At 43.4% G+C, this 14,537-nt stretch overlaps 1 protein-coding gene across 2 annotated transcripts; it reads left to right on the forward strand.

The window, feature by feature from the left end:
* The first annotated feature begins 124 nt into the window (after positions 1–124).
* Positions 125–13,817, forward strand: LOC130406567 (PHD finger protein 12-like). Of its 2 annotated transcripts, XM_056612232.1 has the most exons (16): positions 125–758; positions 1,016–1,109; positions 1,341–1,522; positions 2,865–2,937; positions 3,106–3,559; positions 3,911–4,031; positions 7,063–7,195; positions 7,441–7,605; positions 7,714–7,857; positions 8,292–9,012; positions 10,709–10,813; positions 11,952–12,113; positions 12,213–12,308; positions 12,749–12,831; positions 12,933–13,071; positions 13,326–13,817. In XM_056612232.1, the coding sequence occupies exons 2-16, from the start codon at positions 1,044–1,046 to the stop codon at positions 13,808–13,810; spliced, it is 3,129 nt and encodes a 1,042-aa protein (XP_056468207.1). In that variant the 5' UTR covers positions 125–758; positions 1,016–1,043; the 3' UTR covers positions 13,811–13,817. The 2 variants fall into 2 exon arrangements, with proteins under 2 accessions (XP_056468207.1, XP_056468206.1); XM_056612231.1 differs by having other exon boundaries at positions 127–1,109; positions 3,109–3,559.
* Positions 13,818–14,537: the final 720 nt, after the last annotated feature.

The raw sequence follows: 14,537 nt of genomic DNA on the forward strand, positions 1-14,537 counted from the left end.
TTTATCGTGCACGCGGACAACGAAACTCATACGAATACGCATTTGAGATATATAGCCTCCGCGAGAACACATAAATGGTCCCCTCTGCTGGCCAAGAATAGAAATCTGAGTGAGCCATGGCTACAAGCTCCCAGGCGCCACTAGCAAGACCAATGACATACCGCCATCAGCAAGAGATGTTCAACCACCTAGATTGTTTATATGTGGATGCTAAAACGACCATCCGATCAACCACACAGGTCTTCGGGGATGACCCCGTTTATAAATAGCTTGAGCATTTGTTTCTCAGATTCAATCATCTGCATTAAACCAAGTAGTGCTCTTAGTGCATATCCGATTTTCTATCCGAATGTTTCGCGTCTTACTAATACGCATGCGCATCCGGCGGTTCGCGGTTGCGCCAACTCGGAGAGGATGTTGCTTGTAGCCAGTGTTGATGCACAGGATTTTTCACAACAATAACAGCAACTGATTCATATATCAAGATACCTTTTTGCGGACAAAATCGTCGACAGGCACTTGGTTAGCAGTGCATTGGACCACGCGAGGCCGAATTGGCTGTCCTATTTCCCCTACCGTCTCCTGTGGACCATGAAAACGGACGGGTTTGCAGATTTACAAGCCTCTTTTTTGCAGGAGCAGAAACAAGAATCATGGCTGGCCAGCTAGGCCGCACATTAATTTGGGGGCTATCCGCTTTCATTGGGTACAGTGCATTGTAGACAGGAACGACACGTTTCCCCGAGGACTGCTGCTAGGTAGATATATCTCCTTAAACATTTGCATTTGTCTAAGAAGGGCTCGCAGGCTCAGCTTGATCGCTGTAGCTTCACAACCTTGAGTGGTGGACGCTTTGCCTCCGTCGTTAGCGGCGTTAGCTCGCTAGCGTTAGATGGTAGCTCGCTAGCGTTAGAGCGTTGGATGGTGAACCAATCTCAGGCATAGATACTAGTGAAAGGACGGCATTTCGGGACCCGCTTGTATCATTCTGTGCTCTGTCATTTGTACTGAAAAGTCGTTTTGATACGTCGACTCCTGGATGAATGTGGGACAAAATGGAGACCCCAACGATTGTCTACGACTTGGATACCTCTGGGGGCTTAATGGAGGTAGGTTGTGGAGCTGGGAGGCCTTTTTGGCTAGCCTCATACCGCTAACGTATGACCATATTGGGTAAAATGCTCATTAGTCTTTGACACTACGCTGAAGATCGCGTCATTAATAGTGTAAACTAGTACAATTCAATAAGCAAACCCTAATGCACTGTACTATGAGCATGCTGTTACTGTGCGCATTGTGGTGGGCTGGTTAGCTTGATTCACAGACATACACTTTTACAGCAAATCCAGACGCTGCTGGCACCCCCGAAGTCCGAAGAACCGGACAAGAGGAGTCGCAAGTATGTGAGGGACGCACGGAGAAGTGGCAGGGCCACCAACCACGACACCTGCGATAGCTGTAGGGAAGGGGGAGACCTCCTGTGCTGCGACCACTGCCCTGCGGCCTTCCACCTCCAGTGCTGGTAGGGTCTGCATGCAACACCTATTGGCAGAGTGCTAAAGCCATTTCCTCTGAACAAAACCGCCTTCTGCAATCGGTCAGCACAAAAGGACAGCTAGTCGTTTCCCACTTGGCCATGCTATATGTAGGCATAGCTTTGCATTATATTCATTTTGTTTGATGGACACCATGTGAAGGAACCCCGTTTAAGGTATTGGGGAGGCAGGGAGAAAGGATTGACATGCACGAGAACTAAGTGTACCAACACCTTTAGCATGAGAAGCTGCTGTCAGGTTATACGTGGGGTATACGTGAATCAGTTTCTTACGATTTAAAGGCTAGGGGAAGCACACTTATGCTGTGTTTCTACTTAATAGCTTGACTTTGGGAAATTGATTAAAATTTGCCGCGGAATGTTCTGTGTCAGAATGCAGCTCTCGCGGTCTGTCGGCTGAACTCATCCAGCTCTCGCGGTCTGTCGGCGGAACTCATTCCGCTCGAGAGCGAGAATTGCTGCCTGGTGAACACGGAGCCATGGCTACCGCTCTGCGCTCTGTTTACAATATGGCGACCTCGCTGACATTTTTTTGTTCATTCCAGCGCCATCTTACCAACCTTATCTAACGTTTGCAATGAAGCTGTTCATAATGTCAGTCGCTTAGTTGTTGTGTTATGAAATGTTTCGTAAAGTAGTCGTTTTATGCAATAATACTGTTGATTATGCTTGTTCGTGCTCATTGATTTCCGTGGTGTTTAATAAAGCACACTGCATTCATGTCCATTGCACTAACTACAGGAAGTGGGCAGAAATTATTCCTGTCACGTTAGTTGATTACGTTCTGCTTTATATTGGTATTGGGGAAGACCCGTCGCACTCTTAACACATTATGGTTTCTTTGCATTTGCATTTGAATATTTGACTAGATAAAGGGTGTCAAAGCAAGTTAATTCAGCTTTATATTGTCAACTATTGTCACTTCTAGATATTTCTCTGGGTTGTTCATCGAAGTGACCACTGATGTAAAAACATACATACTTGACGTTTATATTATTTTATACCTATTATCTTTGACCACTAGATGGAGCTAAAGCATCAGATAGCAGGAGTAGCTGAGTTCAGATGGCATACAACCATATTGGTTCTCCAAATAATAGTTTGGGTCTTAGTAATGGCTGTTTTTAAGGTAAAATATATCTTTTCTGGGATGGCAATGGAAAATGTAGGCACCATTAAATGAATGTTCCTTACTACATATTAACTGGGTGTTACATTGTGTTAAAGTATTTAAATGTATTCTACATGCGTTCAACATGGCTGTCTTGTTACTACATGGTTTGTAACTTATGGTGATTCTGTGTTGCAGCAACCCTCCGTTGAGCGAAGAAATGCTGCCACCTGGGGAATGGATGTGTCATCGTTGTAATGTTCGAAAAAAGGTGACCAACTTTCCCCATCCGCTATTTCTTCCAGTTGTGCAAACACACATCCAAGTTTCAGGATATCAGCAATGTGACTAAACATAGGGGGCCTTAGTGTTGATCCTTCAGGACTTGATTTTTATGATTTTCCTTTTTCTTTTCCTCTTCCTGTTCCTTCTTCCCCAGAAGCGGGAGCAGAAGTCCGACCAGACCAACGGCCTGCCGGACAAGCTGGTGTCGAAGCGTGCAGCGTCGCCGGCCGTGGAGCTGGAGCTCAACCCCGGCGCCCTGCGTCTGGACGGCCTGCCGCCCGGGGCCGGCGCCGCGGGGCCCGGCCTGAGGGTGGCCCAGGTCCGCCTGCTGGACCGCCGGAGCAGCAGCAGACCCAGCAGTCGTCCAGGCACGCCCACCTCAAACAGTTCGTCCACGCCCACGCCGTCTGAGGACCAGAACGACGGCGAGGAGGAGGCGGAGGCCGAGGAGGAGGCGCTGGGCTCAGAGCTGGAGGGCTCCTCCAATCTGGCCCCGGCACCGCGCCTCCTGAAGAGACCCTTCCAGCTGCTGATCGCTGCTGCCATGGAGAGGAACCCCACGCAGTTCCAACTGCCTAATGAGCTGACCTGCACCACCGCACTTCCAGGTACACTCGCCAACACCGCAGTCTTCACAGATCTAGAATATTTTGTGGAAAGTATTCACCAGTGTTACTTATGTCTCACATGCACTGGATAGGTAGGTTTTTACAACATGGTAAAATAATGCCTAGATATTCACGCTCTTTGATTGAGCCAGTGAGATCCTATGATATTGCACAGGAGCAACATGTGTAAGATCACTCTCACGATGTTACACATACTGCAAAGGAGCAATATGTGTAAGATCACTCCCACGATATTACACGTGGGAACTTAAATCTTAAACCTAATCAGTTGTGAACATTGTAGTTGAGCAAACCTATGAATGTCTTTATTTTTTTGCCTGGCATCTGTAGGTAGCAGCAAAAGGAGGAAAAAAGAGGAACTGCTTGGCAGGCCGTTCAGGAGGCCACAGCATGAGCTGGACTCCAACGGCCTTGTCCCTCTACCGGTCAAAGTCTGCTTCTCCTGTGGAAGGTTTGTGTTTCAACTCTTTAGTCAGACTTGGGGGACATTCTCATTACCTGACCTAATAAGATACATCATAACTAGACATGTTGCAGCATTTTTCAAACGAATATCTGAATATTCAGTGAAGAAAAAAGTCCATTATTATAGGGCTTGGTATTGCCAGGTACCTCACAATTCAATTTGATTCTTTAGGTCTTTATTCGATTCGATTTCGATATAATCCAATTGCTTCGATATCGATTCAATAATGCGTGCGGATGACAAAAATAGCTAAATATTATTTAGAATTAACCATTTCATAAGGAATTAACCATTTCATTGTGCTTTAACTGGCAAAAAGGAATACACCATTGTATAGTATTGTTCCTGAGCTAAACTTGCAGCATAAAAGTAATACCGTAATTTTCGTGCCCCCCCTCCTTTAAGCGTCGGGCTCCGGCTGGAGGCCGGAAAAGGGTGAGACAGGTAGCGAGCAAAAGTAAAAGTGGAACCGAGAGTGGTACGAGAGACAGAACGAGAGCAAGACAGACATAACGAGAGCGAGACAGCCATCTCTTTCCCGACAATCCCCTCTGTGCACGAACCCTTACATATGGTAATTAGGGCTGGCCCGAATTATTCGAATACTCGCTCGATTTTTTTTATTTGAAGCTTAAATCAGTATTCGGAGCTTCGGTTTTTTTTATTTTTTCATGTACGTGACGTTACCAGAGCGAGGGAGGCAAATTATAAGCGTCAGCGACACCAAGCAGAGAAGCGAGAGAGGTGGAGGAAGAATAGATATCTTGTTTCCCTTTACTTTATAACACAACATTAGCGGGATCTCGGGTGGAAAAGTAATACTTAGCGAAATGCTAACCTTAGCTTAGTTGTTTGTTCACGTTCGCTGTACAGCGCCGCGCCAATCAACTGTGACTGGCTTGCTGCACAGCGTGAGCGTCTTGGGAATACCCGGTCAATATAATGGATATAATATGGACACACAAGACAATCAATATTCAGTATTTGTTATGGATTTATTGTACAAATTGCCCTGAAAAGATGCACGCTCCAGGATGAATTGAAAAGCTCCCATAAGGGCTGAGATGGCAGAGGACAGCTGATTTGGAACGGAACAACAGCTGTTCGCTTTCACAGGGAAAAACTAAGGAACTTCAACCTACTTAGGCCTACTAATTGACGTTCAAAAGCTATTAAATCTTCAACAAAATTTGCAGATACTGTCAAAATCGGTTCCAGGGAGTATATAGGGATTATTAATGTTGCTTTCGATGGTGTTTTTTTCTGGAACGAGTATGGCATTCGGGCCAGCCCCAATGGTAATTAAACATTAAAACACCTGCGGCTTATAGTCCAGTGCGGCGTACACATCATTAAATTTAGCTGCTGCGGCTTATACTCCGGTGCACCTTATAGTGCGGAAAATACGGTAATCATAACATGGTCAAATGTAAAAGGGCATGTACATTTAGGCATACTCGCTTCTAGATTACAATGACTGAGTATGCTTCTTTTTTTTTTTGAATGGAAATAATCAATTTAAAAAAAAAAATCTGAAGCGAGAACAAATAAATTGCAGTGCATTGATGAATCGATATTTTAACCCAGCCCTATTAATTATGCGTATGCCTATCTTGCACTACCTTTAAACTTGGCAGAATCTAGTTTTTATCAACTGATAATTTTCTAATGTGGTTCAGTTAGTTAAACAAACTAGTTATTTTAGCAGCAAAATTACAATATCAAGTCAGTGGCTTGCAAATCCAATCAGTCCGAGTTCGACTTGTTTAGGCAGAGCTTCAATGCAGCCTTACATTTACCGAGCACACAGTTTCCAAAATATGAGAGTAGGCCTACCTACTTCCAATTATCACAAAGCTAATGGATGGTTTGAACATTGCGCAAAGTTTTGGATACATCTCATGCAGGACTAGTGCTATTTACCCGGGGATAAATTACACAGGCGCCATTGTGGGGGAAGACTTGACATTAAAGTAAAAACATCTCTCCCCAACAAGACTCGTAGTGGGGGTTATCTCAGCCATGGTTGAGAAGGAATAGGGGGAAAGGAACTTTGGCTTTGACTCCCTGAAGTACATGAACCGCGACATGGAGGAGAAAGGGATTGTTGCCCGCGATTGTCTCCTGCCGTAGCCGCGGAGCCCGCTGCAATATTCAGTGAGCTTGCTGATGAGCACAGACGTTTTTAGTCCCTGGGCCCCCCCTTGCAATTGTAATGTATATTGGCAGTCTAGAAAAACATGATTGGACAATTTGGAAATAGGCGATCGCCCGACCCAGTACACTATTTGTAACCAGTAGGTGCGTTTCCATCCCCCTGATTTTATGCAAACTTTGAAGTATCGAATCAGTAAACGGTGTTGGAAACATCAAAATTCGCATAAAAATCCTCTAATTCGCAAAAAAGTTTATCCGCTCGCTTGAGGTGGTTTTGGAGAAATGCGAAAGAGTAAATTCGCAAAATGGGAGATGGAAACACTTTGAACACACAGGACTGACGGTCTTTCCGATTTCCGCATAATGACCGGCCATAGCAACCCTGCCTACATTAACGTGTAACGTCATCACCCTATTGTGCTCTCCCATAAGTAAGGCACTCAACGTCGTCCTCGTATTTCCCTTGCTACCGCTGTGGAAATTAAAATCGCCAATGCTAACTTCACTGAAAGAACAGCTATGACTTGCCCAAGGGAAACCAATTGCTGCTGAATTCCTCTCTCCATGTTTGTTGTTACTCTTCTCTATTGGCGGACTAACCGCTTTTTGTTACATTTGTTACAGCTTTTCTACTTCTACCATTTATTACAGCCACGTATCGGCATACATTTTTTGCATACAGCGCCACCTCCAGGCAGAACTAGGGTAGTTACCCGCTCCAACCACTTGATGGAAACGCACCTAATTCAAATTACTTTTTTGCGAACTTCCTAAAAATTTGCATGACCTTTTTAGATGGAAACGCAGCTAATAAGAGCTATTATGATTTATTCTGGATATCTCTCCTTTCCTCTTGCAGGAGTTGCAGGATGGCGCCACTCATCCAGTGTGACTATTGTCCCCTCCTGTTCCATATGGACTGTCTGGATCCTCCCCTCACCACCTTGCCTGCGGGCAAGTGGATGTGCCCCAATCACGTTGAACACTTAGTGGTACGGGCAGCTTTCAGTTCCCATATATGCATGGCAAATGGATAAATATTTAATGGATGTTTAAATGTGTGCATTGTTTGGTTGGACCTACCAGTTTCCAAGTGGGTTCTATTGACTGTTGAGCGTAACGGTATTTGTGATGCAAGTCATTCATATTCTCTTGGTCATGGTGCTTATCATGTCGCAATTCATATAACACAGACCTATAAGGCATGAGGATGACGATGTGCCCTGCTTTTTTCTAGCTAAACCAGAGGACCCTGAACCTAACCAGCCGCTGTCAGCTCTTCGACCAATTTCAGGACAGGATGTCTCAGCACGCCGTCAAAGTGGACTTTCTCCGTCGGGTTCACAGGCAAAACGTACCCAACCGACGCACTCCTCACCAGCACAACAAGAAGACGATCAAGGTTTGTTGCTCTCAGGGGAAGGAAGGTCCCAAGGCTAATAGCCCTCAAAATTCACAACCCTAATCTTAACATGCTCATGGTGATTCCTAACACTCTACTATAACTTAGGTACCAGATGCTGTCAAGTCCCAGTACCAGAACCCTCCTCCCATGCTGGCGTCAGCCGGAGTCCGCCAGTCGGAGCTGGTATGCAGCGGTGCTCCCGAGCATCAGACCCCCAAGTACTTCACCACGGAGACCGAGCAGAAAGAGGTATACAGACAAATTGTTTATATCAGTTTCTATGGCCTATATTTTTTCCTTTTCTATTCCTGATCCTTTCTAAACAATCTTAAAAAATTAAATAAAATAACCATTTATGTCAATGTTGTTTCTGAACTGTTGACATTGTGCCCATATATGACTTAGAAAAATGGTGTTCCGTGCTCTTCTTTGCTGCTACTGAAAATAAGCCACCTTGAGTGGACTGGTGAACCAGAACTGCCATCATTTGCACTTACTAATTAATATTGATGTAACTCGTCGCCAATGTCCATTTAAAAAATTGAGGTGCAAGGAATACTAGAGTAGACCAGGCATATTTGAAAGGCCAAAACATTGCCATATTATAGCATTAGAATATGTAGAAAATATCGACGGGTAATTTAAAAAAGAGTTGACATCGTATCTATTTTGTTTTAAACCAGTGGCTTCAAGATGTGATCGCTCTGCAGTGCAGCATTATGCGTCACCTCTCAATGAAGCAGAAGGCTTCGTCATCAACCTCACCCTCCTTATCCCTCGAGTGGGCATCTGAACAGAAAGCCAGTGCAAAATCCAGCCTCGTACCAGATGCCCTCAAGCCCCAAGACTCTTCAGAAAGGACTCCCGCACCAGGTCCCAAACGCTGTAGTATACACAATGACCCCCAGGGGGTCTTCGCCTCCAAGGACCCCACAGCCGCACTGCCCCAGAAATGTGACTGTCTTGTCACAACCTGTAAAAATAGTAGGAAACCCAATGGACCCATTACAGACGAGCCGCAGCAATATCCAATGGCCAACGGGCCCTTTGTCTGCAACACGGTCCCCGACTCCCCCAGGCAGACGGAGGCCCAGCTCAGGCTGAAGCCCCAGGCCACCACCCTCAAAGACTTGGCCTCCACAGCCAACCACATAGCTGGGGCTCCCATCAAAAGAGAGAGCGAGAGCAGCCCTGAAGTGAGTCTCCAGAAGGACGGTCCCGCAGCTTGTCCCACCACAGATATCCGTCTGAATCACAGAGCCCAGCCGGAGCTTAAGATGGAGTGTACCATTGATCAGAAGCCCCCCGCCGTTGTCAGCGGTGGCCAGCCAGCTGCCCCGCAACAGAAGGCCACCCAGGACACCCACACCGCACACAAGTTAGGGACCTCGACGTCACCGGCAGGTAATAACCACCTATCATTATTTGAGGGATAAATTGGGCCTGTGTGTTGGCAATGAACTGATAAAATTGTGTTCATTTAAAATCTAAATTGCTATAGTTACAAGGATTACGTTTCTTGTGCGAGTTAAAGGATAAATTCAGGATACCTCAACATGTAGTCCCATCATTTTAGGTCTGAGTGAGTAATATGGAAGCAATTTTTTAAACGTTACCACAATTACCAGAATTAAGGGAGAGCTTCAGCCTTTGCAGCAGCAATGGCTGAGGCTGCAATGTTACTCAATGGGGCAGTGGAGCCCTGTAAATGTATGTCATATAAGAGTGCTTGGTCTTTATCATTGACCGGCTCAAATTTGGATAAAGTGTCGGACAACATTATGGAAAGCCTAGAGAGGAAAAAACAAAAATTCTTCTATACCTTTTTGATCTAGTCTGTTCGTAATGGTGTTTAACCAAGTCTGGCTAAACGAGAAGTCTTGATCTAGACTCTTGGTTGTTGCAGGAAGAGAAATGTGAGTGAGAGTTGGAGAGGACTGACGGCGACAGTTTGTTGTTTTGGAGTACTGGAAGTTAAGCTTAGTTTAATCTAACCAATTTGGTTGAGATTTGATGACAATACGGAAACGTCCCGGCCTGGTATCCAGACAAATCTTCAGACGGTTTTCAAGTAGTTCTGGGAAGGGTTGGCAAAACACAGTGTTGTATCCAATATGGGGTAGGTTTGCTATGATAACTGTACAGAGGAGCACCCTATTTGGGTGCTGTTAAGGTATTTCCACTAACGACCAAGATCAATGCCACTGATGTGTCACACTTTTTGTAGCTCTGATTGGTTGTAGGTCTATTAAATAGCGTCAGAAGCATTTTTGTCTACGCTCTTTGATAACACTTGATAACAGCTCATTGGAAATAGAAAAATAATTGAGCGGTTCCAAACTAGAATGCATTTGCGAATTGGTCTGGTGATGGCAGGCTAGAAACGTCCTGCAATAACGACTTCCCCTTTAGTGAGACTTGGTTAGACACGAACACAGTCTAAGACAGACCAGATTAAACGAAAGGTAAAGAGGAAAGATGTATTTCTCCATAGAAATCCTTTCCAGTATGTTGGAAGAAAAATATAACGACAATCTAGGCTTCAATGGCCGAGTAGCTCTCAGTCAGCACTGGATCTATTTCAAAAAAGGTTGTCTGCTTTAGTCACAAAATGATGAAAAAAATAGGGTCAAGGTTGAAAGATCCCAGAACTATTCTTTAAGAAGTCTTGTGCCTTACACATACTAGATGACAAATTGAAAGATGACTGTAATAACAATTCCAAGCCAATAAACCTTTTTTTTTTTTTAATTATGTTAAAGGACCTCTTTTTTACCACCAGGTGTGAGGTTGAATAAGGTACTACAAGCCATTTTTTGCCCTGTGACAAAATTATACAAGTGAGTGTCCCCTCATATGTATCGGTTGGCTTATCTATCCACCATACAGCTAGGTTGACACCCTCCCACTTGGGAAGTCCCAGGGCAGAGCGGATTTTGAAAAAGCTGGCTAATACTCTCACTGCTGGTGATAAAAATACGTGACGCTTAACACATGTAGACGTTCATTCATCACCCCTTGAACTAAGCCTGTTGATCTTTAATTTGCTGTGCCTCTTCTGTACTGTAATTTTTTTTTAATGCCAGTTTAACCTCTACAGATTTAAAAACAGGTCCTGGAGGCATGGAAGCTGTGTACCCCAGTGCATTCTCCTCCTTACCAGAGCTATCCAACTGTATTAAAGCCTGCATAGGAGATGATGGGGGTAGGTGTCCTAATGCAAATGTACAGAATCTGTCGGCTCTTGACCTCCAGCACACTTTGACTAATCCTGAACATCTAAACCTCCTCAGCTATTGTCGGGTATTTTTGTTTATGTTTCAGTTGGAAATGCGACACTTACTTGTGATATATTCTTTGTCCAGCTATTGTTTTTGAGAGAGCTAAAATATGTATAACAAAACTGTTTAGAAACAGGGGTGTGGCACTATCCCATATGTTACGGGAAGGAAAACATTGTCTTTAACATAAATATTTCTTTATCTTATTTGTTCAGTTTATTAGGTTCTTCAAAACTTAAGAACTATAGTTCTTAAGTTTTTTTTTTTTATTCTTTCTTTCTTCTCTACAAACCTTGGTACCTATCTCCTTCCTCAAAATGTAACCTAAAGACTCCATTACAATTTTAAAATGTTCATATTAGATTGGAATCGCACACTTTTAAAATACAATTTTTACAATGGAGGATGGCACAGCCGTCCGCCCAGTCTCTGACACTTACTGCTTCAGACTTCGTAACTTGGTCAATATTTTATCGTTAACCTTTGTTCAAAGGTTTAACAAATCAACACACTTGTATCTTCAATAATCTGATATAAATCAAAGTTCAAGTTCCATGTCGGCCTGTTTTCAATTGGTCTCATTGATTGCTTTTCATTCAGCTGTCACTTTATTTGTTTCACACCATTTTTTAAATGGTGTGTATGTTTAGATTGTTTACTCCATTTAGACTTTTGAACTCTGTTCAAATCCCATCACTTCATTTAAGCCATTTAACGTTTCTTTATGTTTTAGTCTATTTGGCTTTATTAAAACATATGTTCAACCTCACTTTGTACTACAGCAATGATCAAATTTTCTGCAGGAAATGCATTTTCTAGTTTTATTTAACCTCTAATTTGAAAGCAGTGTTTCCAAAATGTAGCTAAAGTAGCGACCCAGTATTTGAATGGTAGTTGTGAATCTATATATTGAAATGCATAATGTATCCTACTTGGAGCTTTCTAAATATATATGTCAACCATTTCATCAGGGCCTTTAGATCAATGAGCATTTTCAAAATGTCTGTGATGGCTGAATCCAACCAGTGTCTAATATTGATCACATTTTCGGGTGCTCTGTAGGGATCGAGCTAAACAAGTTGGATGCAGAGATGGTGAAGCTTTTAGCTTGGCAACGGATACAGCAACTTTTCCCCCCGAAAGATCCCTCCATGTCTCAGCAGAGCGAGCCATCACCCGTTCCTGGTCCACTCTCATTAAAATCACAGTCTCCTTGCCCCGAGGGTAATTGAACTGTTTTTGTTTGTCCTCAATGACGCATGTTTCGTTTTGTAATGTATAAACAGTTTTTCCTTGCTTAGTAAAATACCCTTTCCTTTACAGCCAAGAAAAAGGTGCAGACAAGAGCAGTATTTTACTCTCTAACAGGAAAAGGAGAAGCTGTCAACATGTGTTACAGGACTTTGTACATAGGAACTGGTATGTGTCTTTTTCATTCTGGTTGAATGAATGTATGATAAAGTTTTGAGTTGTAGTGTGAATACAGTGTATAAATATTACAACAATGCTGGGCATTGCTGTTTAAAACGTTCACTTAACTTTAAACTGGCATGCACATTCAACATCAGTTTGGTATATCATGGCAATAGAAGATGCAGTCATGATAGCGAGGAATGGGGCTTGCGAATGGGCTAGAGATTTTTAAGCCTGGCCGGTTGAAACAGTGTTTCTATATCTGAGTTTCGGTTCACTGGTCTAGTTATTTGGCACAACAAGGTGGACTCTTGGTAGTTCCTTGTTGTGTATGATGTATTGATTAATTTGGTTTTAAGATGTTGTTTTCAATAGAGACAATATTATTTTTCATTTGAATGATCCTGTTCATTGCTATTATTGAGTCTGCTGCTAAACTGTTTTAGGTGCTGACATGGATGTGTGCCTTACAAACTATGGTCATTGCAACTTCATTTCGGGGAAGCATGCCTGTATTTTCTATGATGAGGTGGGTAACTATCTTATTCTTCCATGAAGTATATGTTGGACTGATTTTTTATCTTTTCTCTTGGGCATGGTGTGACAAAAGTGTTATTTGCTTTCTCTCAGAATACAAAACATTATGAGCTGCTGAACTATAGTGAACATGGAACCACAGTGGACAATGTCCTCTACTCCTGTGACTTCTCTGAGAAGGCCTCTCCTTCTCCACCTAGTGGCCTCGTGTCAGATGTGCAAGGCATTATCCGTGAGTAATTCTGGGATTTCCCCGCATCTCAATTCTCAACACACATGAGCTCATAAATGTGTTGAAATTTTTTCACGTGATTTTGGAAAACATAAAGTCCATATTCAAGAATGTTATTTGAAGCCAATTTTTAACTGTTGACATTTTATGTTCTAATTAAGGTGAGCATATAGAGTTTCCAATTGCTCAGTTGTCTTTTATTTGTGGAGAAGATCTTTCACCAGCATTCACCAACTGTCCAACACCGTCCACAGGTCGCAGCAAGAAAAGAGAGGAGAATGATCAGCCTCGTTCTGTGATTGGACTGCTGCCAGCCGGAGGTGTGATGAGCTGCCAGCCCCAGGGAGTCAAGGGGCTGGTGTGCAGCTGCAAGGCCAGCAGCTCCAGCCTGATAGGAGGCAGCGGGGCAGGCTGGGAGGGCACGGCCCTCCTCCACCACGGCAGCTACATCAAGCTGGGCTGCCTGCAGTTTGTCTTCAGCATTGCAGAGTTTGATCTCAAGCGGCCAAAAGAGGAAGAGGTGGTGGTTGCGACGGTGGCCAGCTGCACTGGCAGCAGTGCTGCTAGTAATGCTGCTGCTGCTGCTGTTGTTGTGGTCCCCCCTTCCCCCAGCATCACCCCTGCACCTGTGACGCCCACTAGGAACACTGCCTTGGTCAGCACCATCCTCACACAGGGAGACCAAGAGACTCGTATTTCCCTCCAAGTACCAGTGCTGGGGTCCAGTGCCGTTCCGTAGCCAATAGGAGATGCCGTTCCGTTATTTTTTTCTTTATACTTTTGCACCTTCTTTCAAACTGTAACCAAACATTTAAACCAAACCACAGCAACAGCAGCAATTATGCAGCAGCCGTTTCTAATTGGTTGGCGTCCCTGGTGACTCTGTGTTTCACCAGTTAGGGGCTGTTTCTGAGGTTTGGTTTTTTGGATGTTTGGTCACTTTTAAAGAAACAATGAAGGGAAACTGCACAGATGTTTGGGTAACAGGGAAATACATTTTTTATTTTCTTCCATTTTAACGGTTTGTATTTCTGCATGACTTAAAATATTGACAATCTCTTCTGTTTTCGAAGGACTGACTGTAACTGTTAGTTCATTAAGACCATTGGGACACATGAGCTTTATTATATACCAGCGCTCATTATGAATTGTTTTGCCAGTATAGTAGTTAACTTTAACATTACCTTATTTGTCAGTCAAATCATTTAGCACAGAACATTGTTTGTGTAGTATTGAAGTCACACATAATTTCTTTTGCTCCGTTTGCACCACAGGTAGCTATATATGTATGGATTCATACATGTTTCTGAGCTATATGTATATATTATGTACAGATATACAAATCGATGTCTCTCAGTTTAGGGAAACATTGGATTTAATGTAGATAAACCTTTTTTTCTTTTTAACTGTACAGACCCTTAATGAATTTGTAATACCTGGTTGAGTAACAGAAGTTTGTGATAGTC

This window comes from Gadus chalcogrammus, chromosome 16 (genome assembly GCF_026213295.1).
Source record: "Gadus chalcogrammus isolate NIFS_2021 chromosome 16, NIFS_Gcha_1.0, whole genome shotgun sequence".
NCBI classification, from domain to species: Eukaryota; Metazoa; Chordata; class Actinopteri; order Gadiformes; family Gadidae; genus Gadus; species Gadus chalcogrammus.